General features: G+C 57.1%; 1 protein-coding gene across 1 annotated transcript in view; it reads left to right on the top strand.

Annotated features, from left to right (window-relative positions):
• The window catches only part of BSN (bassoon presynaptic cytomatrix protein), a 70,920-nt gene that overhangs the window by 32,189 nt on the left and 13,582 nt on the right, over nucleotides 1-25,149 (top strand). Inside the window, exons 2-4 of the mRNA XM_052643517.1 lie at nucleotides 7,244-7,652; nucleotides 16,653-17,519; nucleotides 24,643-25,131. Coding sequence (XP_052499477.1) covers nucleotides 7,244-7,652; nucleotides 16,653-17,519; nucleotides 24,643-25,131 — 1,765 coding nt within the window. The remainder of the gene's footprint in view (nucleotides 1-7,243; nucleotides 7,653-16,652; nucleotides 17,520-24,642; nucleotides 25,132-25,149) is intronic.

Consider the following 25,149-nt stretch of genomic DNA (forward strand, 5'->3'; position numbering starts at 1 on the left):
TGACTTAGAAAAAAACAGTGTCCTTAAGTTCACTCCCCTCCTGGTGAGCAAAGACAGCTATTTATTTGTGTGAAGTATCTTTCTTTCAAATACTCAACTGGAGGCGGCAGAGGGCGGGGGTGGGGTGGGGTGTGATGCTTTAGAAGGCTGCCGTGTGGAACCCAGCCTAGTTTTCCCTCGGGACCCCACATGGTCTCTCCCCGCTTTTCTGGCCAGTCTGCCCAGCATGAGCAGGCGCCCCTGAGCACACCTGCCAGGGCAGCCTGGCTCTGCCCTTAGGGACATACCTGGGGTCAGAGCATCTTCGGCCCCTGGAGCTTGTTGGCCTCCTGCCTTTCTTGGGGGTTTCTGACAGAGTAGAGCCCAGCTTCTGACTAGTGCAATCTGGATTATTCCTCCTGGCAGTGGTCATGGAATGGGACAGCAGGCCTCGGGTTACTGAGGAGAGTTGTGGGGGAGGCCGATGGGACGGGCCTTGTGGCGGAGGCTCCTTCCTGCTTTGCTAACCAGCTTTAAGACTTGTCTCTGATCAGTCAGTAGCCTTAAATGCTGAAAGGGAGGAGAGCTGGTGGAAATACAGCTATTTTTACATCCTCCACCTTTCGTGGCCATCTTTTAAAAATATCTAGCCTGGATAAGGAAGGCATTTTTAGTCTTCCCCTCCTTGTCTTCCAGGCACTCCTCCGTGCTTCTGCCCTCTCCCTCCTCCGCCTGCCTGTCCTCCCGTGTCTTTCCCACTTTAAGGCAGTTTCCTCTCCCCCTCCTGCTCGCGTGTCCTCATCCCGGCCCTCCCCAGGGAGCAGGGCTCCCGGAGGCTGAGGGAGGTGCACTGGCCTCCGGGGCTCTCACTGCCGATGAACCACATCCATGAAACCAGGGCTTCCCGAGGCTGGGCTGGGTCCTGCCTATGGACACCCCCCTCCCTCCCTTCTGTGCCCAGTGGAGACCTTTGCTAAGGAGGTTCCTCTGGAGACTTGCCTATGAACTGAACCCTTAACTCTCCCAGGTGAAAATATCTAGACTTGTCTGAATTGAACCCAAGCTCCAATCCATCTCTTGATGTCTCTTGAATGCCCCAACGGAGATCACCAATTGGACAAAACCAGCTCAACCTTGTGATTTTGCCATTTCATCCCCCAGTCTCCACCCACCAATTGGCTTCTCTCCCTGGATCCTCCAGCTCAGTCAAAAGGACCCTCCTCCCCAGACCCCAGGCCAGAATACTCCTGCTGAGCCTTCCCTCTCTCTCAGCCCCTGGACTGTCTTTTGGGCTGTCACCTTATTCTATCTTCCGGGTAGGGTTTCCCTGCTAGCTCAGCTAGAAAAGAATCAGCCTGCGATGGAGGAGACCCTGGTTTGATTCCTGGGTGAGGAAGATCCGCTGGAGGAGTGGTAGGCTACCCACTCCAGTATTCTTGGGCTTCCCCCGGTGGCTCAGCTGGTAGAGAATCTGCCTGCAATGCGGGAGACCTGGGTTCGATCCTTGGTTGGGAAGATCCCCTGGAGAAGGGAAAGGCTACCCACTCCAGTATTCTGACCTGGAGAATTCCATGGACTGTATGGTCCATGGGGTCACAAAGAGTCGGACACAACTGAGCAACTTTCAGTTATTCTCTCTGTCTCCCTACCTCCACCATCTCTTTGTCACAGAGTGGAATACTTCTTGTTTGAAAAGCTTAAAGGGCCTGCCCTCCTGGCCCTTCCCATCTTGCCTCTGAATCCAGGTTGTTTGCTGCACGCTGTCTCCAGGAGCTGTTCTAAGTGCGGAGAATAGCACTGACTTACACCCTGTCTTGGAGCCACCCCGGTGACTTAGTGATAAGGAACCCACCGGCCAATGCAGGAGATGTGGGTTGGATCCCTGGGTCAGAAAGAACCCCTGGAGAAGGAAATGGCAATCCACTCCAGTACTTTTGCCTGGGAAATCCAATGGACAGAGGAGCCTGGCAGGCTACAGTCCATGCAGTTGCAAGGAGTCGGACTTGACTTAGCAACTCAACAACAGCAACACCGGGTCATGCATCTGGGTCTTTGCACGTGTTTTCTCTTCCGCCTCAATTCCCCTTTACCTGGGAATGGGGGTGGCAGGCAGCCCATCCATGAAGACTTGGTTTAGACGCCTCCAAGTTCTCCAAGCCTTCTAAAACTCCACCCTGGACTGTGTGGATGTGTCTTGCAGTGATTTGTTTGCACATCTGGTCTCCCCTCTGGACTGGAGGCTCCCAGAAGACTGGATCCCTGTCTGATCCACTTTTTAAAAAATTTACTTTAATTAAAAATTGAGTAGATGTTTATACAGAATATAAGAATACTTATAAAATATGTATAAGATGTAAAGAATAGCAATACAATGAGCACCTGTGGCCCCACCTTCCATTTGTGAGTTGCAATGCATTCATACCATCAGCACCTATCACCCAGCCTGGAGCTATCGTTCCAGGGGGCAGTGAATGTTTGTGAATGACTGAATGCTCGAATGTGCAAGTGACTGGAGTGTGGTTTTCTCTGTGAATCGCATTGCAGTGCTCCCCACCCCTCTACAGCCTTGCTGTGCTCACCCAGAGACAATGCAGAATGTGTTTTAGGATAGGACTGATGGCCTTCTTTGACCACACTGTGTGGCATGTGGGATCTTAGTTCCGCAACCAGAGATCGAACCCATGCCACTTGCAGTGGAATCACAGTCTTAACCACTGGGCTGCCAGAGAAGTCTGAACTGGTGGCCTTGGTATTGGAATCACCGCACCACCACGTACAGGTCATAATGGCTTTGCAAGTTCCTTGACTTCCATGTGTGGCAGTGTTCTCATCTGTAAAACAGGCAAGTTGCATCCTACCACGTGGATTTGCCGTGAGGCTTAGAGGAGTTAACATGTGACAGGTGCCTGGCACATGGTGGTGTTCAGGGTGAAGGCACGGTTGGCACGAGCACTTCTGTGCCCAGTGGAGTGTTCTGTGTGGTGGGACTGGGGGTACACAGTAAGTGGCCGGAGAGGGCTCGGGGTGTCACTCCTGCCGTTCTGCCCTGCATGAGGCCAGATCCAGGGTGGGCCAAGTGCATGCCCATCATGTGCCGTGTTTCCTCAGCTCAAACACATTTAGGGGCCACGTTTTACTGTTCTGAGTCGTGATATGAGTGCAGTCCATCCACCCAGGAGACATGCATGAGCATCCAGCGAGTGCTGGGCTCTGGGGCACCGCTGTGGAGGAAGCCCAGAGGTCCTGCCGGGACCACGGAGGGTGCGCGGGTGCAGCATGTCTGGCAATGATGAGTCGGGAGGTCTCAGTGCCCTGGAGCGCAGAGAAGCCGGAGGGACGGAAGCTGCCTTTTTTTTTTTTTTAGATTTTTTTTAATATATGGACCAGTTTTAAAGTCTTTATTGAATTTGTCAGGGCCTCCCTGGTAGCTCAGCTGGTAAAGAATCTGCCTGCGGAGACCGCAGTCCGATTCCTGGGTTGGAAAGATCCCCTGGAGAAGGGAAAGGCTACGCACTCCAGTATTCTTGGGCTTCCCTGGTGGCTCAGATGGTAAAGAATGGGCTTGAATTTGTTACAATATTGCTTCTGTTTTATATTTTGGTTTTTTGGCCTCCCCCACCAGGAATTGAACCCACACCCCCGGCACAGGAAGGTGAAGTCTTAAACCCTGGATGGCCAGGGAAATCCGGAAGCTGCATTTTTTAATAGGTTGATCTGCAAAAGAGTCCCCACAACGATGCCACCAGAGCCAAGACCCTCCCTGTATCTGCTCCCCTTCTGCCGGTCCCGCTCCGGTCTCTGGGCGTTTGTATCTACATGCACTCTCTCGAGTGTGCGTGCAAGTGCCAGCAGGTGCCAACTTCCAGAGATAGGAGCGGGCCTGGCGGAAGCGGAGCAGACCCAGGGCGAGAGAGAGAGTAGGAGGCTAGGGGGAAAGGGCCCGAACCTCACGGGACCTCACAGGCTGTTACAAAGCCTTTGGCTCTTCCTGTGGGAGGGAAAGGAGGATTTAAGCAGACAAGGGAAGCTGTTTGATTCATGTGTATAAAGGGTTATCCCGGCTGCCGCACAGAGAAGACCCTAGATGGGCGAGAGAGACCAGCCCAGCTTGTGCAAAACTGGAGAGCAGAGGGCACCGTGACTTGAACCAGCTGGAGCGAGGAGGCAGTGGGGGTGTCCAGACACTGAAGCCCAAGATTTACTGATGACTGATAAGGCCTGAGAGGAGAAGGAGTCAGAGTCTCCAAGGGGAAGACGGGGAGGAGCATGTGTGTGGGCAGATCAGGGGCTCAGCTTGGGCACGCCACGTTCGAGGTGTCTGTAAGACATCTCGGTGAAGACATGGGGTCGGCAGTGAGAGGAGAGGGGAGTTCTGGGCCAGACACACATTTGCAGTTACCAGCGGGGAGTAGGAGATAAAGCTTTGAGCCTCAGGGAGCTGTGGGCTCAGAAAGCCCCGTGTGCACAAAGGCTGAGGCCCTGCAATGTCGGAAGTGGGATTCTGGGTTTGGGAAATGAGGAAACACCTGCAGAAGAGCTCAGAACAGCGTGACCAGGAGGGAGGAGGCCGCCTGGCAGAGGGTGGTGTTCCCAGAGGAAGCTGAGAGTTTCTTTCGGGAGAGAGGGAGGCCTCAGCGCTGTCGGGTCAGGGGATGATCAGGTGAGAGGAGGAACCTAGAAGCGACTTTCGGATTTGATGCTGTGGAGGTCACCAGTGACTATGACCTGAGTGACTTCTGTGGAAAGATGGGCGGAGCCAGGTGGCCCGGTTGAGAGGAAGGGAGGAGTGGGGCTGGAGGCCATGAGTGGAGGCCACTCTTTCAAGGAGATTTTCTGTAAGAGCAGCAGAGAAATGAGGCAGTAGCTGAAGGGGAATGTGGGCCCAATTTCCTTTTTCTTTTTCAAGATGGGAGAAGCATCTTTGTATGGGCATTGAAATCATCGAATAGAGAGGTAAACAAGGACGATGAAGGAGAGGGGAGAATTTATGAAGGTGAGAAGTGGGCCTTGGGAGCAGGAGACTGGCAAACACAGGGACAGTTCTCGAGAGGCCTTAGTTGTACAAATTCCCCTCCAGGCGCTCCCACTTTCCCAGCAAGATGGTGGACAGGTTGTCAGCAGCAGTGAGCAGAGGGAAGCAGCTGACAGCCTGGAGATCAAGGAGAAGGTGTGAGGAGTCAGGAGACAGGGGAATCAGGGTCCCGGGTGTGTATCGCGATTGCCGGGTGTTGGCTGCAGCCACCGCGTGGTGTGTGGACACACATCGGGCCTGTGTGCAGGGGGCGCTGGCCTCGCCACACAGGCTCTGCTGGTGCAGAGGGCTCTGCTTGTTTGTCCGTTGCCACCCAGCTGAGTTGAAAGTTAACCTGAATTTGGATCCCTGATGGTCACATACAGTGTCCCCGAAAGACTGCATTTCACCGCAGCATTGAATTAAAAAGTCACTGTGTACACAAAAGATTGCATGTCACACACCATGCAAAGCAAACACAGTAGAAATTGCTTACTTTTTCTCAGAAGAAACCATGGACCTTGCCCAGCCTGGAAACAGGGTTCTGGTCCCTTTGCACGTTATAAAGGGCTCTCCGTAGCTTCTGATGAGCCTTCAAGGGCTGCTCTTTAGATTCCAGCCCCAAGTAATTTAAGAAATGGAATGATGAATTTAACCAAGTGGGATTATTTCTTTATGACACCTAGAAATTAGTCTACTGAAAGGCCCTGGAGCCCTTTGGGCCTAGAGATGGCTGCAGCCACCACCAATTGCCACATTGCACTAGGCCTCACAGCTGGTGGCAAAGGGGACTTCCAGAGGGCTAGACTCAGGCTCTGGCCATCCGAAGTGGCCAGTCTGTGAGACTGGATGGATGGGTGTGTGCTGTGTTGGCTGACAGTTAACAGTGTCCTTTTTCTTTTTGCTGGAAGAGTCTTTATTAGAACGAGGGTATGTCTCCTCCCTGGCAGTTCCTTGGAAGGGAGGAAGGACCGTAGAGTGTCTTGGAGTGGGTCTCCTGGCAGGTTCTGTGTCTCCTCTCTAAAATGGCTTTACCTGAGACAGCCTACCAGGGGCTCCTGAATCTTTTCGGCAAGCAGATGTCGTTCACATAAGGGCAGCAGACTTAAGAGTCTCCTCCTGTTAGTCAGACCCTACAAGGACCGGGAGCACAGGGGCCGAAGGGGCCAGGCCAGGATGCTCCACAGGCGGCTGTGGCCAGGCCTCTGCAGTGACTTTCAGCCAGGCTGCCCTGTTGCCTGGGTGCCAGCATCCACCCAAATGAATACACACTGAAGCAAGTATAAAATGTCACGGAAGCAGTGTGAAGTCTTGCCTTTGGCTTTCTGTATGTGGCTTTCCTCAAACTGGAAAACTGGGAGGGGGGTCAAACCAGAAGGAATGTGGGGCATTGAGTTTAGCCTCATGGTTTGCCTTCTACTCAGCTCTGATGGCTCTGCTGTAGCTGGGCCATGTCAGATGGAGGTGGGGGTCAGGCATACTGAACTCCCCTCGATGGTTCCTAAAGCCCTGGATCCTAGAGTTCTGGCCCTGTCCTTTCTTATATTAGCAGAAAAGTAACAAACACATCACCCATCTTGATGGACTTGGTCTGGCATTAGACCTGCTGGAAGACCACCAGAAGGAAGGCTCCATTGTCCCTGCTGGAGGTAGCATTAGCTGGGCCTTCGAGGGCCTCCCCTGCTTACCTCCAGCTGCCCGATATTGGCCTCTGAAGCAGATAAGCCAGAACGTAACAGACCTACCAGAGCAGTTGATATAAACTAGCTGCATGTTGAAATCACCTAGGGAGGAAAAAAATACTAATGCCAGGGTCCTGCCCTCACAGATATTGATGTAATTTGTCTGGTGTGCAGTCTAAGAGTCAGAAATGTTAAAATCAGTCTAGGTGTTACTCATATATAGTTTAGACCCTTGGTTCTCAAAGTGTGGTCTGCAGACCGTAGTGAAGGCATCACCTTAAAGATCGTAAAAATGCAGACTATACCGCAGACCTACTGAATCAGACTCTGCATTTTAGGGGATGCGAAAGGGGACATCCCTGAGCCGACCACGTGGCCTGGTGCTGATGGCTCAGGTGGGGACACTTGGCAGGGCCCAGCATGGAGCACAGTTAGCACTGGGCTGGTGGAAGGCTGTGCTAATGGCACCGGCTGGCAGAGGGGGATGGTGAGGGCACCTGGCAGCCACCTGGGTTGGTGGAGACCTCTGCAGGCGACTTTTCTAACCTTGTCATTTTCAATGTCATTTCAGCGTTCCCCGGAGACTGGACCCTAAGGAGCCCCTGGGTAGCCAGAGAGCAGCTTCCCCAACCCCGAAGCAGCCTTCTGCTACCACTCCCGGCCGCGAGAGCCCCCGGGAGCCGAGGGCACAGGGCCCTGAAGGCCAGGAGGCCGATGGCCCCCGCAGGACACTGCAGGTAGACAGCAGGACGCAGAGATCAGGGCGGTCCCCCTCTGTGTCACCAGACAGAGGCAGCACCCCCACATCACCCTACTCCGTCCCCCAGATCGCCCCCCTTCCCAGCAGCACGCTGTGTCCCATATGTAAGACCTCGGACCTCACGTCGACCCCCAGCCAGCCAAACTTCAACACCTGCACCCAGTGTCACAACAAGGTCTGCAACCAGTGTGGGTTCAACCCCAACCCTCACCTCACCCAGGTAATCACCTCTGCGCCGGCTTCCCCCCACCCCACCCGCCTTCCCAGGCCTCCCCGGTTCCCTTTCTCTTCCTGGTCATTTCCCTTGGCCGCCAGCCCCTGTGTCTTCCCTGGGCTGGGATTCTGGCTCCCAGGTGTGGAAGTAGAGAGCAAGTCCTGGTCCCAGATCTCCGGAGGGGCTGATTACTGTGCCTCCTGAAAGCTTGGGCTCAGTCCTGTTTAGAAGGTGCTTTCCTATCTGCTCCAAGTCTGACCTGGAAAAATGCTCTAGGGAGGCCAAACAGAGCCTTATGGATAGCTTTTCCCATGGGTGCACACTTGAAGAGGGTCATGAGCAGCCTCAGGACCCAAAGAGAGGCAAATCTCCTTGACCCCCGGCCAGCCTCCCTCCAGTGGGTCCTGGAGAGGGGAGCAGGGGAGGGGAACAGGTGTTAAGGGAGGCAGGAGACTGGGCTCCTGGAAGAGCCTTTGTGTCCCAATTCAGTTAGCTGGGGCCTGAGGGGGCGGAGCAGCTCCCCCGGGTGAGGAGCCAGGATTCACATGGCGACAGTGTCCTGCCCTCACCGTGAGGCCACTGGAAGGCCATTTCCATGAGATTGGCCCCCTTTCTGCCCTAGAGGACCCAGGGTCCCCAGCCCCACCCTGGCTGTGTCGGGATGCTCTGAATTGCTGTGGAGTGCTCAGCCAAGCCCAGGAGGCTCTCCTAGGTGCCCTGGAGGCCAGGTGCTCCAGTATACTAGCTGGGGCCCATGCCTCTGAAATGAGTGGCTCCCTCCCTCCCTGCTGCAGTAACCCCCGGAAGTCTCTGGTTGTCCCCCCAGAGCTCTGCTCTTGGGCTGGTTGGAGCGTGGTGACTGCGTGGCTGTGGCTGCAGCTGGGATTAGCAGTAGCAGGAGCCGTTTGGACCACGTGGGTGGGGGAGGGCTGAGTGAGAATCGTTCACAGGTCGGGGTCTATTTGTGACATGAGGTGCTGTGGGTGTGGGACGTGTGGTTTGCGAGAGGTAAGTGTGAGATTCCGAGGAAGGAGCTGCCGGTGTGGGGAGATGACTCAGTGCGTTTGGAGTCGCTCCTGAAGTGTGGGGGCTTCCTGCGGAGGCGTGCACACTCGTGATTATTACATCTGTGATTAGAAACGGCCCGTCCCTGCGCTGATCAGTTAGGTAAGTGTTGCTCCATAGTATCTAGAGCACTGTGATCCTGCCGCCGAGAAGCCAGAAGCACCCAGCCTCGCAGGAGCAGGGGGGTTTGGCAGGCAGGGATGAGAGGCCACTGTGGGAATTCCGCCCCCATCTTATGCTGGCCCTGCACCCTGGGATCCAGCCTCCAGAGATGCTCATAGAGCAGCAGGACCTGAATGACGCTGGGTGGGGTGGGTGGAGATCAAGCGAGAGCCACACATGGCAGCACCAGTTTCCTGGTGGACCTCCCAGCCTTTCCCCCACACCAAGGACCTTCATTGAGCAGGGAGGGGAGCCAGCCTCGGGCCGCGCCTGGAAAAACAGCTGAGTGGGAGGGCCTGACGACACTCGGTCCATCTGCCTCATTGTACTGGGAGGAGCCAAGGCTCAGGGCCAGGAGGAAAGGGGCCGCCAACTTACTGCAGAGGAAGAACAGGCCTTCGGCCCAGGTCCTTCACGGCACGTCCAGGCGGGCGCTCCGAGACGGGGCTGTCACTGGCCGCCTTCCCCAGACCTGCTTTCACGAAATGTTAGGGGCTGCAGTTATGGCACCCAGTTTGGGAAATGCTGACCATTCTCCAGGTGCTCACCTGACAGGGTCCGAACATTTCTCGCCAGCCCCAGGAGACCCTCCCAGTGAGGATTCACTGACCAGGAGCCCAGAGGTGTTCACATTTAAGTCTGTCCAGTGCCCGGTGATGGGGACACAACAGGAAGGCTGTTCTCTACCTGGATGTGGGTTCCTACACAAGCACCCTAACCCCCTGAATGTCGCATTTCTCTCGGGGAGAAGCAGGCTGTGGGTGCCAGCCTCGGTGGCTTTGCCGATGCCCCAGTCCTGTTCCGCCCTGTTAGCCCAACTTTCTGCTCTATAGTGACTGCGCATTCAGGCCTGCCACCCCTTTCTCCTCCAGGACAGAGACACCTGTTCTGATAGCTGGACGAAGCAGACAGGTGTGGCCGTGGGCCAGCAAATGGAGGGGAATGGTGAGGTTGGGCTGGGAGCCACTCCTGGAGACGACGAGCCATGCCTTGTCTGTCAGCCCCATCGGGGGCTTCCTTGCCCCGCTTGGAGCTGCCCCAGTGGCGCATCCTGGCTTGGAACTCCTCCAGAGGAGTCCGTCCTCACCCCAGGAACAGCACCACGGGAGTGAGTGCTGTGCGGAGGCAGGGTTGACTGCACGCCTGCGCGTCTCACTCTGATCAGCAGAATCCTCCTGGAGCACCACCACCCAAAATGAGGCTGCAGCCTACACCTGGGGGCGCTCACCCTCTGCCCCTGTGGGTACAGCAGGGCTGCCGCCGCCTCCTCAGTCTTCCAGGTCCAGGAACTCGTGTGCCTTCCACCTCCCTTGCTCTAGTCAGAATCACTCATAAGCCCCCTCTAAGAAAACTACGGAAACATGATCACGGTCTTTCTTCACCTGTTCCAAGGTCTAGACGTTGTCGAAACCAAGCTACCCATCACCCCATCACCCCACCCTCACCCCCCTGGCAAACCTTGGGCTTAAGTACATACCCAGGGTGGGTGGTGTGGAGAAGGAAGGGAGAGACGCAGTGGCCACAAGCCTCTTCCTCTCCTGCCTGCATCCCACTCTTTCCGGCGGCGAGGGCCGGGCCACCAGATGGCCCGGGGGTGGTGCTGTGAGTGCAGCCCGGATCCCTCTGCCGCAGCCTCCAGCCTTGCCCCCTTCCCTCCGCTCCCTCCTGGTCATCTTACTACCTGCCCAGACTGTGAGGAAAGAGGAGCAGGTGTTAGAAGGACATGGATCAGCGGTGGGCTGAGGAGTGGCTAAGGTGTCTTCCTCTCTTCCTGGGCCCAGCCCTCCCTGTTCCACCTCCAAACAGAGGAAATGTGAAAGGACCTCTAGGTGGCCTTTGTCCCTTCTGGGTGGGTTTGCTTGGCAGTAGCCACTTTGACCCAAACCATCTCTGAATCAGTGGGGAAATGCCCTGAAGCTTCAGCCAGCCCTGGGCAGCTAGCCCTACCAGCCCCTACTCCCAGGAGCTGGGCCTCTCGGCCATCTCACTTGGATCACTGTGAGGTGGAGGCTAGAGTCACTGGGGGCAGACTGATGAGGCTGCTGTACAGGAGAGGGGGTCTTTCACTGCTGCAGCCATCAGGTGTGGCACGCCTAACTTTAGCTATGAGAGGGGGCTGTAAAATTATCTGAGAATGAATATATAGTGCAGAGAAGATAGGCCTGGGAGGGAGGGGGGCCATCTGTTGTAGAACCGGCGGAGTTGAGGGCTCTTGGGAGGTGGAGAATTCTCTCCCTTTCATGGAGCTTCAGGCTAGTGAGGCCTTCCCGCCCCAAGCAGCAATTGGGTTCAGCCTCCACTACCCAAATCCTGGCCTCAGATGCTAGGCAGGTTCCGAGGGCCTTTCTCAGGGTCCTGACCTGATGACACGGACCTCCCCTGTGGGCCAGGCCTGGCTGAACAGGCTCTGGATCAACGTGCTGTGCCTTGTGGGACCCTGTGGTGCCCACCTCTAGGCCTGAGGTCAACCAGTTGACAGGGGAAGCAAGTTAGTGGCAGACTTGGGACAGTCAGCTGCTGGATGAGGCAGGTGATGTGTCCGATGCCGTGGGCAGTGTGAGGGCACAGGCCCGCCCCCGTCCCTGGCCCACAGTGGGCTGCGTGCCTCCAGTCGTGGCCTGGCCCATGACTCACAGCCCAGAAGAGCATGGCATCATACTGGCCAGTGGGGCCCTCCCAGGACCCTCTGGACTTGGCACCAGCAGGGAGGGCTCATTTATAACCTGCTTCTGTGATGTTTCAGCTTGTACCAGAATGGAAAAAGGCGTGAATGCAGCATCAGGCATGATGTCAGTGCAGTGATCCGACACGCAGCCGGCCTGCTCTCCCTGGGAGGGCTGGGCTCCAAGGCAAGCCGCTGCTCTCCGCAGGAAGGCGGGCCACGTGACATGTGCCACCCTCTTTCCTCCTTGCTGGTGGTGCCGTGGAAGGGGGTGCTGCGGGAGCACACATTACTGCTGGGGGCCCAGAGCTTCCTGGCAGCCCTGGAGGTGACAGCGCGGCAGGCCCCGCCCTGGGCAGCCTTCTTTGGGGCCAAATATCCACATGCAAGGCTGGATTCTACCCTCTGGGGCTGAGACACAGGGCGGCAGGTGCCTTGCCACCAGTGTCCCTGTGAGAACGATAGAGAAGCCCCTCCCGAAAGGTGTCCCCACTCCCCTTCCTGCCCCGGAGCCCCATGGAGGGAGAGGCCATGCAGACGTGCAGTTCCCAGAGCCCCCCGCCTCCGGCTCCTGGAGGGTGGCATCACCTCCATTCCCCTGCTGTGCACTGAATGGTGCGAGGAAGGTAGCGGCTGAGAAGGCTATCCCGGGGAGGACGTCCCTTCAGAGCCCACGGGGCTTGCTCTGCTCACCCTCAAGCCGGCTCCTGCAGCACAGGCACTGCCTCCCTGCTGGAAGCCACTTTCCTAGAGCCTCTGCTTCCCCGCCTCCCGACCAGCACACTGCCCTGTGCCTCCCCACCCCCGCTGCTGCTCAGGCCCCCACTGCGTGGGGTGCAAGGGCCTCTGAGCCTCTGAGATGGCAGGATGGGCCCCTGCTTTCAAGAAGGATCAGCCACCACCTGGCAGAGCCATCTACCTGGTAGCTGGAGCCCTGGGAGGTCCCCTTAGCTCCACCTCTGGGTCTTAGGACGGGAGATCTGTGACTGGCACATTTCCCAGCCGAGTGCCAAGTTAGGCTTACGGAGATATCTGAAAACAAGTTTCTAAAAGAGGTCCTCTGTCACACTGATGGAAGGCCTGCCCTCTGATTCTAGTGGGCAGTAGGCTAGGAGGGTGCCCAGGAGCCACAGACACGGTCCAGCCAAGGAAGACTCTCACTGTGGTTGGTCCTGGAGTCTGGGGACCTGCCCCAGGCCTGGTCATGGATCCATGGCCTAGGTGGGCTGGTGATGCACAGCCATCTCCCTGCCCAACCAGTGGGCCACCCCCATGTCCCTAATGTGGGATAAGGACCTTGGAGTAGGGAGGAAGAGGCTGAGGATGACCCCCTCCCAGCAGGCTCCCAGGGGTCCATGGAGGAGCCAGAGAGGGGAGTCTTACGGATTCAGAGATTTCCCCAGCCAGCATCCTCCCCAGGAGGCCTGTGTGCTGGTCCTCTTGGCCCAGGCCTGGGCCTGGGAGGGGCTGGGAGAGGGCACAGTGCAGGCTCCTCGCCGTCTGGAAGATGCTAGATAGAAATAGCTGCTCCCATCTGGGAGATGACTCACTGAGGGGCGTTTTAGCCGTTTCTTGGTGAGGTTCTATTTTAGGTGAGACGCCTGTGACAGCCTGGGTGCTGGGGGCTGGATAAGGGAAGCTTCTGGTGGTGAGTGCAGGAGTTTTAGCACAGGCCCTTGTTGACCCCTTGTTGATCCGGGACCCAAAATGGGGTCTCCCTGAAGTCTCAGAATCAAAGGGTCTCACCTCCCAGATTCCTCTTCTTCGGAAGTCCCACCTCAGGGCGTGCTTCAGAGATAAGACCTTGGGTGTGAGCGGCATACGCACCTCAGGAACTGAGTCTGTGGCTTCCGCCCTGGGCCAGGGCCTTGGCACCCCACTCAGGAGGGTGATCATCTCTGGGTCTCTTTGAGGATTAGCCCAAACAGCTCGCCTCTTGGAGCTCCTACTTTGGACAAAAGTGAACCCTGACACCCCTACCAAATATGACTTCTTTAAAGGAGTCTTGGAGCTGAGTCCCAAGGACACACGTTGTCTTCTCTGTGGCTTTCTCTGTCCAAAAGTATACAGAGCTGCCTTGGGTCTTCAAAGCACTTAGGTGAGTTCACAGTTCCTGGCTTGGGGCGGGGCAGTTCACACCCCAGTGCTGTGGCATTGCTGATCTGATGGTTTCCAGAGCTGGGCTTGGTCTTTGAGTTTCTCGAGGGCAGCTTCTAGACCTCTGACTTGACTTGCATGAGGCTCAGTGGCCTGCAGAAGAGGTAGACATGTGAAAGGCACTGGGCTCCAGGCTGCAGCTCAGGAGCTGGGCAGGGCTGGCAGGGCCAGTCTCCCCAGCAGCACCGCTTCCTAGCTGGGTAACCGCAAGAGCCAGAGGCTAAATCATATTAGACCTTGGTTTTTCTCTACTGTGAAGACAAAATGAAAGAATGCCTGCAAACATGCCCTGCATGATGCAGGGTACCATGGGGTAATCACCAAAGCATATGCTTCTCCCCTGTCTCAGAGGCTACTCTTGGTTTCATGGCAAGACAGCCAAGCCCAGGCTCCCAAACTCCAAGTCAGCCACAGTGGCGGCCATACAGCCTTGTGACCTCAAGGCAGAGAGCAGGGCCAGAGGTATCTACTGAGGATGGGCAGAAGGGGCTTTCTGCCCCAGGGACCAGACTGGACCTTTCCCTGGCAACTAGGCTACTGTGGTGCTTTCAAAGACTCTCGTTGCAACCATGGATGAGCAGATTTGTCCTCTGCCTTGGCTCAGGTTGAGAAGGAGGAGCTCCTTCCACACCATGGGGTGCTGAATCTCCAGTCTCGTGGCTGTAGCCTTGTAAGAGCCATGCCCCCATTAATAGGTTATCAGGCTTCATCCCCCAGCAAGACTCTGGAGTAAGCCCTACTCTGTGCCAGGCACCATGCACTGTCCCTGGACCACCTCAGTAAGAGCTCATGCGCGGGGCAAGGAGACACCCAGAGGAATAAAGTAGCATAAGCTTTGGAAAAGAACAAGTACCATGAAGACAAACTGGGTGGTTAGCTACAGAGTGCTTCGGAGGGATTTTCAATCATATGGCCAGGAAGGGCCCTGATGGGGAAGTGATCCTGGCTGAGACATGTGCAGATAGCTGGCTCCGGGGCTGAGGAAAGAGTGAGTGAAAGGCCTGGTTATGGAAGAGAGCTCAAAGGACCACTTGGTAGAAGAGGAGGCCCGAGGTGAGAGGGCAGGAAAGGGGGACAGAGAGAGGCGTAGGCTGGAGTAGATTGGGGGCCTCCCAGATCACAGTAAAGAGTTCCCATGGTAAGTGAGGGGAGAGTCCACTAGAGGGCTTTGAGCCTGTAAGTGACATGCTCTGATTTATATTTGGATTTTGAGAGGAAGATGATATTGACTCGTGTAACTGGGAGTCTGAGAGTAGATTTAAGACAGAGCTGAATCCAGGGAATTAAATGAAGCCATGGGGTCTGCTCATTTCTCCTGTCTTGGCTCCATTTCTGACTGTCTCTTCACTTCATTCTTAGCGCCTCTCTGCACGCTGGGCAAGAAGGCTCCTGCCCACTCTACCGCTACATCCTTCTGATGAGTGACCCTATCTCCTACGGTTCATTCACCCTGAAACATGGAAGGGCTCTGATTGGCCCTGTTTGCAAGGTCATGTGCCCATCCCTGCAACCCCGGCTGAAACCAGTGATTGGCCCAACCCAGTTGTGAGCCCCCTCTCCTTGGGAAGGAGTTAATGACAGAGAGAAACGACACATCCATCATGTGAACAGCAGCACGTGCCTTGTTTAGTCTGGAGGCACAAATTATCCCATTTTCTTTAAAAAAAATTTGTCTTCCTTAAGAAAGCAAAAGATTTTTTCATTCAGTTTACGTCACTCACGTCGCATCACTTTGCCCTCATTTACTTTGCTCTCAAGATGTTTCATTTGTATCTTTTCTCCTCAGCAAGACTCTGAGCTCCTTGAGGACAGGGATCATGGTTTCTTTTTTTTTTTTGCCTCCCTCTCCCACCTGCTTCTCTTCACTCCTTTATTCATTCTGCAGGTTTTTATTGAGTGCCAGTTGCATACCAGGCACTTGTTTGGGAGCCATGCGGTCTATCCTGATATACGTTTTAAAAGATCACTCTGCTGCCCTGTGGGCTCCGGAGAAGACAATGGCGACCCACTCCGGTACTCTTGCCTGGAAAATCCCATGGATGGAGGAGCATGGTGGGCTGCAGTCCATGGGGTCGCTAAGAGTCGGACACGACTGAGCGACTTCCCTTTCACTTTTCACTTTCATGCATTGGAGTAGGAAATGGCAACCCACTCCAGTGTTCTTGCCTGGAGCATCCCAGGGACGGGGGAGCCTGGTGGGCTGCCGTCTCTGGGGTTGCACAGAGTCGGACACGACTGAAGCGACTTAGCAGCAGCAGCAGCAGCAGCAGCAGCAGCAGCAGCAGCAGCAGCAGCAGCAGCAGCAGCAGCAGCAGCAGCAGGGGCCCTGTGGGACCTGAAGGGGGCAGCAGGGGAAGGAGAGTGAGCAGTTGGAGGCTATTCTTAGGTGGCTCTAGTGGTAAAGAATCCGCCTGCCAATGCAGGAGGCACAGGAGACGTGGGTTTGATTCCTGGGTCGGAAAGATCGTTTGGAGAAGGAAATGGCAACCCACTCCAATATTCTTGCCTGGAGAATCCCATGGATAGAGGAGCCTGATGGGCTACAGTCCATGGTGTTGCAAAGAGTCAGACACCCCTGAAGTGATTTAGCATGCACAACGAGGGGTCATCCAACCAGGAGGATGGGAGCGTGGGTTGGTGAGGTGGGATGTGGAGACACATGATGTACCCAGGTACAGCCAGTGGGTGTGGGGAGGACCCTGGCCGGCAGTGGGTCGGCAGTTTGGGGCTGGGGAGTGTGTGAGTGCCTCCGTTCCTCTCCGTGTACCTGGAAGCTCCTAGAGGGCAGGGTGGCACCATCTGCCCCTCAGCCTGCCTCCTGGCAGCCCAGAAACACCTGTGCCAGGCTTGGTGCTCCTGCTTGTGTGAGGAGCTGGCCCTGGCTGCTAGGGGCTGCAAGGACCTGGGCCGTGGGCGCCCCAGTCCTGACCATCCTGGTAACCCTGCTGCTTCCTCCCCAGGTGAAGGAGTGGCTGTGTCTGAACTGCCAGATGCAGAGGGCTCTAGGGATGGACATGACCACAGCGCCTCGCTCCAAGAGCCAGCAGCAGCTGCACTCACCGGGCCTGTCTCCTGCCCACTCCCCAGCCAAACAGCCCCTGGGGAAGCCAGAGCAAGAGAGAGTTCGGGGCCCAGGGGGACCACAGCCTGGGCCCCGGCAGGCTGAGACAGCCAGGGCCACCTCAGTGCCAGGGCCTGCCCCAGCTGCCACCCCTCCTGAGGTGGGAAAAGTGTCTCCCCAGCCCTCTCTCCCCATCAAGCCTTCCACAGCCGAGCCCAGGCCCCCGGCAGGAGAGGCCCCGGCCAAGAGTGCCACCGCAGCGCCCTCCGGGCCTGGTGCTGCTGAGCCGACCCAGGAGGGCCTCACTGGGAAGCTCTTTGGCCTTGGTGCGTCGCTGCTGACCCAGGCGAGCACCCTCATGTCTGCGCAGCCTGAAGTGGACTCCCAGGGCCAGCCTGCCCCCAGCAAGGGGCCGCCCAAGATCGTCTTCAGCGATGCCAGCAAGGAGGCTGGCCCAAGACCCCCAGGCTCAGGGCCTGGGCCCGGGCCCGCAACTGGAGCCAAAACTGAGCCTGGATCAGGGCCTAGAGCCCAGGCGAGAACAGGGGGAACCACCAGCCCAAAGCATGGCAGAACAGAACACCAGGCAGCATCGAAGGCTGCTGCCAAGCCAAAGACCACGCCGAAGGAAAGGGCCACCTGCCCACTGTGCCAAGCTGAGCTCAACATGGGCAGCAAGGGCCCCGCCAACTATAACACCTGCACCACCTGCAAACTCCAGGTGTGCAACCTGTGTGGCTTCAACCCAACGCCCCACCTGGTGGAGGTAAGAGCTGGACCAAGCAGGTTCCTTTGGGCCTTGGTGCGGGGCTGAGCCTGGGGTGATGGAGGGCATCAGAGTCAGAAAGGGCGGCAGAAGGCTGATTCTGGAGCAGTCACGGGACTGTCCCTATAGCTGCAGCAGGGCTCTGCTCCCTTATCTGGCCCTGGCCCCAGCCTCTCCTTCCACTCCGAGAGTTAACTGGTGCAGTGAATGGAGTCCTGGTGCTCACTGCCTCTGACCAGCTGACCAGTGCCTGAGGCTGGTCCCAAAGGTAACCGGGCTTAGAAGGCCCTGTCCTGGCCTCCCCATTCCCAGCTATCATGGGCATGGCCCTGATGGAAGATTCCAATCACCCTTGTGCATGCAAGAAGGGCCTGAGGTCCCACTTTGCCCACCATCTGTGACCCTCACGGGGGTTGAAGGGCAGATAGGCAGCAGGCTGTGCCCGCATGCCCAGGGCCGGGCAGAAGGCTTCCTCACAGTAGGGCAGCCCAGCCAGGCAATGTCCTCCCTTCATCCCCTCTTCCGAGGTCATGGGTGTTAATGTCTACTTGTCAATGCCATAACCTTTGGTCCACAAATTCTCCCTGGCAGGGCCTGGCTGTCCGTGGAGCTATTTGTGGAGATGCTCAGAGATGCTCTTCTTACCCAGAGGGAAGTCTGAGGAAGTACTGGGGTTGGGGCCCATCTCTCTGCAGTCTCTCTTCCACTGGAGGGCTCTGGGCCCTGTGCAGAGTGGGGTGAAAGTGGGCAGGAGGCTTGGTATTCTCGTGAAGCTTGGAGCCCACCCTGGGAGGCTCTGAAGGTGCCCCATGGAGCTACCCTGGCAGAGCAGGGTGAGCCTGGGCTGGGAGTCTGCTCCAGCTCCTCCCCTCACCCCACTCCGCCCCACCCAGTTCATCCACGCGAACTCCGCTTTTGCTGCCTTGCACATAGCTGGGTGTGTCCCCTTCCGAGAGTGCCCTTGGGGTCTATGATTGGCTCATCTGGGCAGGGTGATGTGTCCTTAGCTGTGTCATATCTGATGTCAAGCCTCCTTCTCCAGCACACAGCAGTCACCTGAGTCTTGGGGCCCCTGGGCTGAACCATGTGTAACTGATGGCGGGCAGAAGAGTGTGGTGCCATGACTGCCGCTGGCCCAGAGACAACAGAGGAGTGTGTGTGGTGGTGGAATGGGCTCTGCAGCACCTAGTTCTGACTTGTCTTGTCTTGTCAGGCCTCCATGGGAGCAGCTCGATAAGCAAAATAACTTTGGCTGCGAGAGGCCATGTTTTCCAACATGCAAGGAGGGGTGGCTTGAGCAAAACAGATGACCTCTTCATGGATGCCCATGTGGCCCTCCAGGCCCTCACTGCTGCTGCCCCAAGCCCTAAGTCTGGTGGCTCACCAGAGGGTGGCTGGCCTGGCAGCCCAGAGAGGTGAGGGGACACCAAGGAGCCACCGCAGAGCAGAGGCACTGCGGTCAGAGCCAGGCACACACGCACTGCTGGGCGGGAGGCCTGAGCCGAGCCCCGCTGGCCCGCTGTGCTGCCCAGCCCAGAGGACCTTGTCCGCGGGAGACCTCCTGGCCCACATTTCCTCATTAAGCAGGCTGTGCAGAGGGGAAGGCAGAACTGTCTCTGGCCAGGAGGATGAATGTTCTTGACAATGCCTCTCAGCGGCCTCCAGGCCGGGCCAGAGGAAGTGCTGATTCTGCCCAAACAGAAGAGTCTTGGTCACAAGCTGACTTGGGGTGAGCAGTCTGGATTCTCAGCTCAGCCTCTCGTGAGGAGTTGGCTTGTCATCTTCCTGGACTCTGGAGCTTCTGCCCCTTGGCGATCATGGCCTCTGCCCACATCGTCCATGTCCTGCTGTCTCCATGTCCTGCCCCGCTGCCTCCTTCTGGACCAGGGCCACCCTTGCCTCCACAGGATCTGTGGGTTCCATGGGTTTGATGGCAAAGCTGCTGGGTGTCCTGGTCCTGTGCTCCTTAAAGCAGTCCGGAGATTGCCCAGCTTCTCTGACTTATTTCTCCTCAGGGCTCTGCTGCTTAAAGCTGCTGTCCCCAGAGGGCCCGGGGCTGCTCCTGGGGAAGTGTGGATGGGCAGCCATCATGCCACTTCCCGTGGTTCCTACTATGAGACCATGCCACCATCATCCATCGGAGGTGCCAGCTGGCAGTCTGGGACATCCTCAGCTCCCTGTCCCCCTGAACATCCTCCATGGCCCAAGCCCTGTGGCTCTGCCTTCTCACTGGCTAGACTCTGGCCTCATCTCTCCATCCCAGTAGCCACGGCCCTACTCCAAGCCTTTGTCCTCTCTCCCTGCAGACAACGATCAGAGCTTTCTCATGGCCCTGCCTGCTTTGGGTCTTGCAAGGGGCTGATGGGAAGGGACTGGTGCCTGGTGTGTACCCCTCCCCTGCCTTTCCCACCGGTGCTGTTGCCTGTCCTCGGTGAGACTTAACCAGCCCCTGGGCCATCTTTGGTGTTGTCTCAGCGAATGGCTGCTTGGCTCGTGGAGCAGTTTTGTGTTTCCCTGTGTGTTCTTGGTAAGAGGCTCTTGGTTTCTCAGCAGGTGGCCCAGACACATCCCTCCCTGGGAGGGAGGTGGCAGGAGGAGGTAGAGAGGAGAGCCTTCTCCAGGACCAAGGGTTAGGTCTGCCTTGGCAGTCTCTCCCCATCAAGCCACCTCTATGCACAACGTGAAACAGAGGGACCCATGTCAGCATGCGTGCTGGGTACCTGGCGGAGACAGACCAGCTCCCTCCAGGCCTCTTAGACCTGCTGTGGCTCCAGCCACCTGTCTGGGCTGCCAGGGTGGGGACCATCCCCAACATCTCTGAGCCTTAAAAACCTTTCCACCTTCTTTCTCCAGAGGGAGTCCAGAACACACAATGGAGGCGGCATTGAAAAGCTAGATCTCTTTTCCCTTTGAAATGTCCTCCGAAAAATTAACCATAGTGCTACTTAGTGAGTCATTTCATAATTAAGAGTTGTTGATTCCAAATTTTTTTTACCTATTTATCTTTTTGAAGGATAATAGTACCCTCTGGCTTAATTTTTAATTGGCTTTCGGTTCAAAATAGAGTTTGTGAAGAAATTAGTGCAATCAGAATAGTTACAGTCATGCCGCCAGCTTCTTTTATTATAATTGCTGAAGTAGCACCCATGGCCTTGAGAAGTCAGGCCTTCCCGCGGCAGAGGGCCTGGCACCTGTGATGTGGGAGGGGCTGGGGGCAGGGGCTACCTCTGCTCTATACCTGCCTCAGTCCGCCTCTGGGGATAGATCTCATGGAGCCTCATTTCCTCCACGCAGAATGGGAGCCATAGCGCTGTCTCTTAGGTTTCTGTGAGAACCAGTGAAATGCCATGCCTCACACCCTGTGTAAGGTCCAGCACACAGGCAGCCCCCTTCAGCCAGGAGATTGGAACCAGAGTGTCTGAAAAGGGAGTCTCTGCAGGGACAAGAAAGTCTCTACCAGCCCCGACTGCCTGGGTGTGAATTGTGCCCGTGGCCAGTGCAAGCCCCTTGTTTCATCAGGTTTGGCCCCAGGGAACGAACACATATGTTGTTGCAGCGTGAGTAGAGGGCAGCCCAACCATGAAGGCACACCTTGGGGCTCTCAGCAAGGATTCCTCTTATTAGAGGCAGAGGCCACAGTCAGGAGAGGAACAGCAGCCCAGTGATAGCCTTGCCTGTGGTCCAGTGTACCACTCTTGGGCTTTTATTTTTTAACCTCTGGGCATCCTTGTCTCAGGAGTTCTCGTCGGCTGTCCTGGGTCTGGCAGTAGGACTGGGGATAACGTTGGGCTAGGCAGCCAGCCCAGTGTCACTGTAACCAGGTGGACACCTCGGCCAGCAATACCTGCAGAGAGACTGTGTTCAGCAGGGTCATTCCGGCACAGTGTGGGGAGGAGGCCCAGCTGCCAGGGCAGCCGCGCTGGGCTCTCTCAGCCCACGAAGCACAGCAGCTAGTGATTCTGGAAGGTAGGGGTCTCACATGCCTGCCAGGGGGTCCCTACCAACTCTCTGACAACTCACGTCCCCTGCCTCGCCTTGAACCCACCTACCTCCATCCGAAGGGAAGCACATGAGATGGTGATTGCCCTCAGGGGCTGCTACCTTCCTGCCCCCGGAAAGGCACTGGAGAGAGGGAGGCAAAGCCGACATGGTCATCAGAGCCTCCCGTTGTCCATCCGCAGGTCCCAGATCATCCCCAGCCCACTTGCCAAAGGGGGTAGGAAAAGAGCAAGCAAGCAGCTCCTCAGAGCTGGGCCTGGGTGATGGAGAGTATGACAGAGAACACGCAAGTGAATGAATGAATGAGGGGTAGACACTAAGTGGGGAGAGGGAATGAATGAACAGGGAGTGAAGGGGTGGGGGTGGAGTAGGGGCAAGTGAGGGCCAGAGATGTGAGCAACAGGAACAGAGGAGTCAGGGCTGCAGTTCCAGCTTCTTCCCACCCCCAGGCACGGCCTGCCTCCCATCCCAGCCTCGTCCTCCAGAAGACTTGGGCCTTGGCCAGGTCTCCCTCTGGCTCCCCCTCTAATGGTCCCAATGCCGTATACCCTTCTCCCCCAACCCCCAAGGGGCTGGGGAAGGGCCTCCAGCTACCAGGTCAGATGTTTATTTTTAGCTTTTTCCCTCACATGCCTCTGCCTCCCCCACCTCCCTCCCCCGCTGCCTGCTATAGCAGAGCCAGGAGCAAGAGGGCCAACTGGGGCGCCCCTTCTGCAGCCTGGCTGCCTCCATGAGGAAAAAGTGTGGGAAGGAACAAGGCCCCAGGGAGCCTGTGACCACAGTCAACACACTCTGCTGAGGGCTGGGCCTCTGGGCTCAGGTAAGCGGGCTGCTGCAGGGGCTGGCTCTGAGCTCTTGGCATGAAGTCTGTTGCCTCCATTCTGGCCACCTTCCAAGGCGTCCTTGCTTCATTTGGACTGTTTCTTCTGGGGCTGGGTCTGCCAGCCAGAGGTGGAGGTCAGAGGTTTGCCAGATCACCAAGGTGAGCAAGGCAGATGACCAAGCTTCGAGAGGCCTAACCTGGATAGCCATCTACATGGGGCCAAGGGAGAGCCAGGGCAGTGTTACCTTGGGCCAGCCCCCCATCCAGGCCCAGATCCTCACCCCGTGATGCTGATCGTGGGGCTAGGGAAGGGACTGTTCGTTCATTTCTAGAACTTTCTCTGGGCCTCTGCCGACACCCCTCTCGATCTTTTTGCCACCTCACAGCTCTCTCCAACATGGAGGGATTCCCACTGTGACCCAAGGTGATGCTGGCTCAGCCCACCCAGCAGTCTCCCTAGGCACCAAGTGAGCCCATGGCCCAGCCAGGGGCCAGCACCCATGACCTTGTAGGAGTTTGTACGGGGGACACACAGAAAATCCAACAGGGTCCCAGGGAGTCAGCAGTGGTGCCAGAACCAGGCCCTGCAAGGGGCAGGGTGAGGACATGTGAGACCTCTAAAGGGTTCCCCTCCATAGCTGAGCCCCTCTGCTCAGGACCTGGGTGTGGAATTCAGCCTCCAGGCAGAGCTGGAGCTCCGGTCTCAGGGAAGCAGTCTCAAGGCCCGGATCCCAATCCTGTGGGGTACACCTATCCCTCAGTCAACACCCAGGCCCTGCCACCCACCTGGCCTGGCCTTCCGCCGGGGCCCAGGGCAGAACCACTGATACAGCACCCACCGTGGTGGCCTGCAGGTGCCAGGCCAAGGGCAGACATCTTGGAGGTACCATACTTCCAGGGTTCTGTTGGGTGGACTCAGGGATGTCGTGGGCCCAGGGGTGGTATGTGAGGTTAGAGTGCTAAGGATTCTGGTCCTCTGGGCTGGTAAGGGCCGAGGGCTCTCTCTGGCCCTGTCCCTGGCTCTCTGACCTTGTGGTTCCATGTCCTCTGGTTCCCCTGACTCCCCATCCTGATGCTGGCAGGAGCCCAGGAGTCTGGGCACCCTCATGTGTAAGAGCAGGAGAGTAGGGGTGCCAAGGCTCTGCACCCCTGGGGTGAGAACAGGCACTGGGATGCCTGTTACTTTCATTCCCCGCCCAAGTCCCGCCAAGGAGGAGCTCTGACTCTGGAGGAGGCCCTTGGAAGACATCCCCTTCCCGCCACTGAGCTGCTACAGAAATCACCTGCTCAGAGGTGCTCAGACCCTTCCCTGTGCAGACGCTGGCACCTGGGGGGGGGTTCGACTTGGTTGCTGGGGTTCTGGAAACTTCACCATTGATGTCCATGTCATACTTGGAACAACCCCTTTGGGCTCTGGCTTCCAAGAAGACTGTGTACCAGCCCACGTGTCTGTCTTAGTCACGGCTGTGTCTCCAGCCCCTAGCACTGAGACTGACACAAAGAGAGTAGTCTTGAAAGTGAGAGGCTGATGGTGGAGGAGGATCCCAGCCCGGCTCTGGAGGGAGCAGGGCCCCTGGCCTCAGAGCCAGCACACAGTCCCCATCAGAACAGCCCAGAGCCCGGGGAGCAGGAGGAGGCTTTTGCATGGGGGTCTTTACTGGTCTCAGACAAGGTGAGTTGGTTTGGAGGGTGTGAGCAAAGGGGACTGCTCGGCCTCACCCCCAAACGCCAAGCAGGACTTCCCCTAGACCACCTCCCCTGGCGCCGAGAGCCGGTCCCCTCCCAGCACAGCACTTACTTGGGAATGGAGAAGGATGGTGCCCAAGGCCTGAGAATTAGGAGGCTGGGGAGGGGCAGTGCTTCTGGGAGGTGCTCCCAGCCTGATGCCCTTCCTGAAAGGCCCTTCCTGGGGGACTCTGCTCCACTCCCAAAGCTATTCACACCCTGGGGGAGTCCCCAGCCCCCCTCTTCCCTAGACAGTGTGCTGCTTTTGTAGCCTCCTTTCTCATACAGGTCCTCCTTTTCAGCCTAGTGAAAAGCTTCCTGTGGGGTAAGGAAGGGCTCCTTCCTTGGGGTTTGTCTTTTTAACTCTGTACACGAGCATCTAAAGGCTGGGGCCCTCTGTCATTTGGGACCAACAGACCCATCAGTCTTTGGCTCCTCATCAGTCCTTTTGCCTGTAGTGCTGTGCTTTGGGAGACTTTCTCCTCCTTGTGTTTATAGACATAGTCACGGAAGTCATCTTTAAGTACTTCAGTGTCTTTGTGATTTTCATCAAAACCCTCTCTCGCTTCCTTACAGAAAACCGAGTGGCTCTGTCTGAACTGCCAAACTAAGCGGCTTCTTGAGGGCAGCCTGGGAGAGCCGACGCCCCTGCCGCTGCCCACCTCACAGCAGCCCCCTGCGGGGGCCCCTCACCATACAGCTGGAACAGCCCCTCCAAAGCAGAAAGGGCCTCAGGGGCTGAGCCAGCCATCAGGCCCCCCGCCTGCCAAGGCCACCCCCCTGCCCACCAAGGCCAGTCCCCTGCCCACCAAGGCCAGTCCCCTGCCCACCAAGGCCAGTCCCCAGGCCAAGCCCGCCAGGGCTTCTGAACCCAGCAGAACCCTGAGCAGTGCCCAGGAAAAGAAGACAGGAGTCCCAGCTAAAGCCGAGCCTGTGCCGAAGCCCCCTCCAGAGACCACCCTGCCCCCCGGGACTCCTAAGGCAAAGGCTGGGTTGCGGAGGACTGAACCCACCACCCCCATCACCAAGGCTGTTCCAGAAGCCCCCAAGGGTGGGGAGACAGAGGTCAGTCATCATTCCCAG

Source organism: Budorcas taxicolor, chromosome 1 (genome assembly GCF_023091745.1).
Source record: "Budorcas taxicolor isolate Tak-1 chromosome 1, Takin1.1, whole genome shotgun sequence".
In the NCBI taxonomy this organism is placed as follows: Eukaryota; Metazoa; Chordata; class Mammalia; order Artiodactyla; family Bovidae; genus Budorcas; species Budorcas taxicolor.